The sequence below is a fragment of the Brassica rapa genome, chromosome A01, assembly GCF_000309985.2.
Source record: "Brassica rapa cultivar Chiifu-401-42 chromosome A01, CAAS_Brap_v3.01, whole genome shotgun sequence".
Classification (NCBI taxonomy): Eukaryota; Viridiplantae; Streptophyta; class Magnoliopsida; order Brassicales; family Brassicaceae; genus Brassica; species Brassica rapa.
The window spans coordinates 21752010-21757726 of NC_024795.2; the positions used below are offsets into that span (position 1 = coordinate 21752010).

Consider the following 5717-nt stretch of genomic DNA (forward strand, 5'->3'; position numbering starts at 1 on the left):
ACCTCATGTGAATTCCTCCAAAACAAAGCTAATCCTCCACTGAGACCCACTGGATTTACCAAAAAACTGTGGTCATAACCCAATGATCTCTTAAAACCTTCTACGTGATCACTAGAGTTTTTAGTCTCTAGGAGAAACAGGAAGTCTGGGACATGCTCACGACACATCTCCTCTAGACGTCGAACTGTCAGGACGCTCCTCAAACCCCGACAGTTCCAACTGAGCGTCGTCATTGAGAACTGGATGGTTTCTGGTGAACCATCAAACCTTCAGCATGTTTGGAGAATTTCGACGTTCCCTCCATTTCCTCCCTTGACTTCCTCTTCACGCTACTGTCTGTCTCATTCTGTTCCTGTGAGTTATGATATGCCTTAGAAGACCTTCTTGTTCTATTTGAGGTCTGCTTAAACCTTTTCCAGGATGATCCTTTACGCGTTGAGGAATGACTTCTTCCACTAGCACCAAAGATCGAGCGGTGATCATGACCCATATTAAAGAGTGCTCCTGTTTTTGGTGGTTGATAATCCCCAGAATCTTCGACAGTCTCCCGATGATGGCCTATAAGAAGGTTTTGACTTGATACCATTGAGGTTCTATGCTCCTGTGGATTCTCCTTCCTTACGTCACCCACATGTTGATTGGTTTTTGTGACCTCAGTACTCTCTTCACCGTCATGTGTATTATTGATATCTCCTTCTTCTGTCAATGGTTTCTCACTTTCAATCTCTACCGTGTGAAAGTCAAAGACTCTGCCTAGCATACTGTTCTGAACTGCAGAGATCCTTGGCTGTTCCTCCATACGAAGGTATGAGCTTTGAGCCCCTGGGTTAGAGGATAAAACACGTAAAACCTCCTTCATTCTGAACTCTCTTATGCGGCGTTCCTCAGGGTCAGTGCAGTTCATATATAACTGCATCTCCTCAAAGACTTCAGGAGCCACAACCGAACGAGGCGCAAAACCAGGCGGCACAGATTGAGACAATAACGGCATTAATGTGTCCACCAAGTCAGTGTGATGTTTCCGATGAATCACAGGAGGAACCATCACTTCTTTTCCTTTGTCCGACGATGACATCCCTCTGTTCTTCACTCCCTTCAACAAAGGGCATCTATGTTTCTCGTGTGATAGACCAAAGCAGTGAAAGCACTTCTTCCTTATTCTTTCATATTCCACATCCACCTTGAAACTGCCACCTTTAGCAAGATTAACTGATTTTGTATCTCTCACAGGCTGCTGTAGGTCAATGATCACTCTGACTCGAACATACTCTTGCAGGTGCGGCTTCAACGGATCGAATTCGATATCCTTAACATGACCAATCGGGTGCGAGATAGCCCTTATGGTTTTCAAGGTCAGGTAATTCACCGGTAGCTTGAGGATACGAATCCAGACTGATGCCATTTGTAGAAAATCTGATGGAGGAAATTCCATCCAACGATCCATAACCATCCCCCAATCATCAAAGGTCCAGAACCCTTGTTTCAGTACCGTCTGAAGATCTGTTTCAAGATCAAAGATGAACTGGAAACTTTCTTTAGAGAGAGCTATTCCTCGGACCCGATCATAGATTCTCCAAATCTTTGGCATCGTACGGAGCATTCTTGCCATGTTTTGGCATTCAGGGTTAAGTAATCTCCCAATAAGACTTTTCTCATTCCGAATAGCAGCGCTGTAGTCCTCATCGTCCGTAAGCAGAACTGGTTCATCCTCCTCCAAAGACATTGCCTGCATCACTTTTGAGAGTCCGTCGTCCATTAAAAGTAAAAACAGTAAGCTTTCACCTAGTAGAACTATCTTCAAAGCTCAGAAGTGTGTTTGAAAGAAAAGCGGCTGCTTGCAAAACCCTACAAAAACACCTTCAAAGTTCGAAGATTTGATGGTAAAAGGGATATTTGGCGATATTCGCGTGATATCTTGAGCTAGAATTTGGAAAATTTCCAAATTAATTCGTTTCGCGGCAAGGAACAAAACCCTCCGGCAGTTATCTTCATCCTGATTGGTCTAGGCAAATCCTCTGACCGAGGAAGAGTATTTTGTTTTGAGAGAGAATCTCAGCGACATTTTGTAACCATAAAATTATCTTAATTAAGTTGATGAAGTTATATTAGTTAAGTTGTACAAGTCTTAAGGGTTTGTTTTGGCCCAAATATTCTTCAAAACTAAACTTACGTTCTGAAAGAATCAAATAAGATTAAATATTCAAGAAATTTGTGATTTTATATACATTTTAATTATTATCAAGCGGTGAGTAATCCAAATCCTTCTTGCCCCAATGATGGCCATTTTGATCTTATTCGTATTCTGATCGAAGAAAGAACAGCTTCCCCTCAAATGGAAGCCGTTTAAGTCATCTTAAAAGAGTCCTCGACCCCAAATACATATAGCACAACCGGGTTCTTCTTTTGTAAATCGTGTCAATAAATAAGGGTGAGATAAGAGATCAAGCTTGCCGAAAAGCAACCTCCGGAAGCCCAGAAAGCAGCTATTTCCCGTATTCCCAGCCGAAAGGGCATTCTCTTGAAGAAAGACCGTATTCACGTGTATTGTACTATTTGATTAAAATTCAAGTTAACAAAATGTATGACTCGTTCTTTCCAATTTCCATGTAATAAATGATGGCGACCGATATGATATTTAATTATTTACTTATGTTTTTAACCGCCTCAAACATATGTTATATTAGCAAGAATGCATTTTTTTTATATAACAAAGCAAGAATGCATGTTCCTAATGATGAAAACAGTATCAAAGTCTAACAGCTTTACCATAAATTTATAGGGATTTAAACGAGTAATCTTCAAAATAAATAATTTATTTCGTCCAATTAATTGGATTAGATATTATCATGTCTTAATAACTGTAGTAAGTATTTGTTTTTTAGAATGTAGAATAATCAGTTGTAATCTTTGTTACATAACTGATATGAAGTAACATAGGTACTTCACTTGTATGGTTCACATTCAAAGCTTCTTTTATGGTTGCAACTTTTCTAGCCTGCTTTTGAAGTTTTTTTTTTCTCTTGTCATCTATAACTCATATTCAGATACACACACGTCTACATTTGACTCCATGTTACAACACAACAACAATACTAATATAAATTACCAAGTTATAAACTTACAAACTCCATTCATGAATAATGCAGTGCTAGCTAAAATCGAATATTTTGAGGTTTAATGCATTATCCGATTAGTAAGCAATCACACGCAATGTATCGCACATCTAAATTTTAAAAGTCAAACCTTATAAAATAACTGATATTATTCGTAACTCGTGGGGTAGCTTTCATTGAAAACAAAACTTATAAATGCTAAAAAATAAACCAAAAAACCTTTAAATGTGAGCCATATCCTCTTTGCTTGTTGTGATAGTAAGCTTCTATAATTAAATAAAAGTTGACTGATTAACCACCACACAATGGGCCAAAGACAACTATTATATTAATAAGATGTTGATCTCACCCTAAATTCTATGCTTACCCCTACTTTCCACCACTAGTTACTTGTTAATTAGTCTGATTAACTTTTACCTCCTATTTTTTTTTATATATTTCAGTCAGAAATTTCATTAGAAAATAAATCTTTAAAAATAAGGAGTGCCAAGAAATGGATATATGTAATATATCGGATTTTTGTTCGGTGATATGATTTTGATAAATGATGATGCTAGCTAGTCTCTATACAATGAAACTTAGAATCTTTCATGATTCCAATTTGTAACTTTCGGTGTTTCTATTAAAAAAGATTCTGAAATCTTGATTGATTTGGTTTCATCGTACATCGTAATCATGTTACAGATTACAGAAACAATATTCAATTAGCATCATACCTCACCCCTTAAAAAATGGTGATATGGTGGGCGATGTAAACCAAAGAGTCAGAGTACTATATGGAGTTGTTTTTTTTTTTGAATGAAAGGTTGTGTACCCATGAAAGATCGCTTGGAGGAAGATTTTTCACAAAATAGACGATTGTACCCTCATAGGGGCATTTACGTCAAAATAACAGGGCGAGATTCATCCACGTGTATAACACAACACACACATTATTAATAATTAAAAAAATCTTTTCATTTGCTTTTAACAAACAATAATATTCCTATATAAAATGTGTAACGTTTGTCCAACTTACAAATCTTCTTAATTTCCTCAAAACATAACCACAACAGAGAGAGAGATAGAGAAAATGTGTAGAGGCGTGAATGAAGAAGAGAACAGAAGCGTCCACGGAGGTTGTCGGAGTCTCTGCACGAGACCAAGTGTTCCGGTTAGGTGTGAGCTCTGTGGTGGTGACGCCTCCGTGTTTTGTGAGGCGGACACGGCTTTCCTCTGTAGGAAATGCGACCGGTGGGTTCATGGAGCTAATTTTTTAGCTTGGAGACATGTGAGGCGTGTGCTATGCACAGCATGTCAGAAGCTCACACGCAAGTGCCTCGTCGGAGACAACTACCACGTTGTATTACCGTCGGCGACGGCAGGAGAAGCCGCCGTGGAGGATATAACGATACGGAGTGAACAAGATAGTAATGATGATGAGGTTCCGTATGTGTTTCTCTGATGTAGTTTTGTTTTTTGGTGTAAGATATTAATTAATTCCTAGGGTTTTATGCATTTTTCTATTAAGAAAAAAAACTGGGAATTTCATTTATGAAGCTCGTAATTAGAATATTATGAAATGGGTTTTGTCTAAAATAGAAAAACGAAAAATTCTGCAACTAAAAAGGAAATGAAGAATTGAAGGTTTTTTCTTCGGATCAGAAACCATATTCTACTCTTCAATATGTTTGAAACTGGAAAAATATTCTGAAAACAAAACTAATAGATAAAATCACCTAACTCAAAGTTCTAGCAAAGAAACAATCTAACTGTGGAGCAAAGAAACAAGGGGAATCAAGAGTTTGTTTTGGTTGTTTGTGGTTTATTTGCTCCTTTTTTGTCTTTCATACTTTTAATACTTATTATTTTCCTTAATGATATTTAAGAAATACTAGTAAACTTTTCATAAATGAAACATCCTCGTTCTTTTCTTTTCTTTTTCAAGAAGTTATGGCCCAAACTTGTAATTTTCTTGGGTCAAGGACAATAATTGGTTGCTAAATTCATTCTTCTTAGCTGTTGAGACGATCAAATCTAGCACCAGCGGGTAAAACATCTTCTTCCTAATTGTTAGTGTATGGCTCGTTCAAGCTAACAAAATGAAGTAAATCTAGGAAACGTAACTACTCTGTAAGACAAAGATGATGCAATCTAAAACTAGTTTCTATCCGAGAGTTAAATAGTTTATCAACTGGTGTACTACCTGACCACTTAGGGGAAGTAATCCCGAGTAGGGGTGGGCACTTTACCCGAAATCCGAAGTGGCACCCGAACCCGATCCGAAAAACCCGAACCGAAATCCGAACCGAAGTAGCAAAATATCCGAACGGGTATTAAATTAGGAGAGATTGGATATCCGAACCCGAACGGGTAATATCCGAACCCGAATGGATATCCGAAGATAACCGAAGATATATATAATTAACCTTATATTTTTAATTTACATCTTTTATTTTATATAAAATATTTATATTGATACTACACATACTTTAAATTCATATGATATACATACAATTACGTAGAAGATGATTTGCTATGCACTTAAAATACATGTCAAACTTTTTATTTCAACAATTAACAAAAAGTTACATCCAAAATTTAAAAACAGTAACCAAATTAATG

The 5717-nt window shown here is 37.1% G+C and overlaps 2 protein-coding genes across 2 annotated transcripts; one reads left to right on the forward strand and one right to left on the reverse strand.

Annotated features, from left to right (window-relative positions):
- Nucleotides 1-229: 229 nt before the first annotated feature.
- On the reverse strand, nt 230-1756 carry LOC103836418. Its single transcript, XM_009112675.1, has one exon. It carries the CDS (start codon nt 1754-1756, stop codon nt 230-232), a length of 1527 nt encoding a protein of 508 aa, XP_009110923.1.
- Nucleotides 1757-3625: 1869 nt separating this feature from the next.
- LOC103834947 (B-box domain protein 31) lies at nt 3626-4747 on the forward strand. The gene has a single exon (XM_009111040.3). It carries the CDS (start codon nt 4186-4188, stop codon nt 4555-4557), a length of 372 nt encoding a protein of 123 aa, XP_009109288.1. The 5' UTR covers nt 3626-4185; the 3' UTR covers nt 4558-4747.
- Nucleotides 4748-5717: the final 970 nt, after the last annotated feature.

Excerpts from the sequence above, each read along its gene's own strand:
- LOC103836418 (XM_009112675.1), bottom strand. The coding sequence starts at position 1,756 with ATGGACGACGGACTCTCAAAAGTGATGCAGGCAATGTCTTTGGAGGAG.
- LOC103834947 (XM_009111040.3), top strand. The coding sequence starts at position 4,186 with ATGTGTAGAGGCGTGAATGAAGAAGAGAACAGAAGCGTCCACGGAGGT.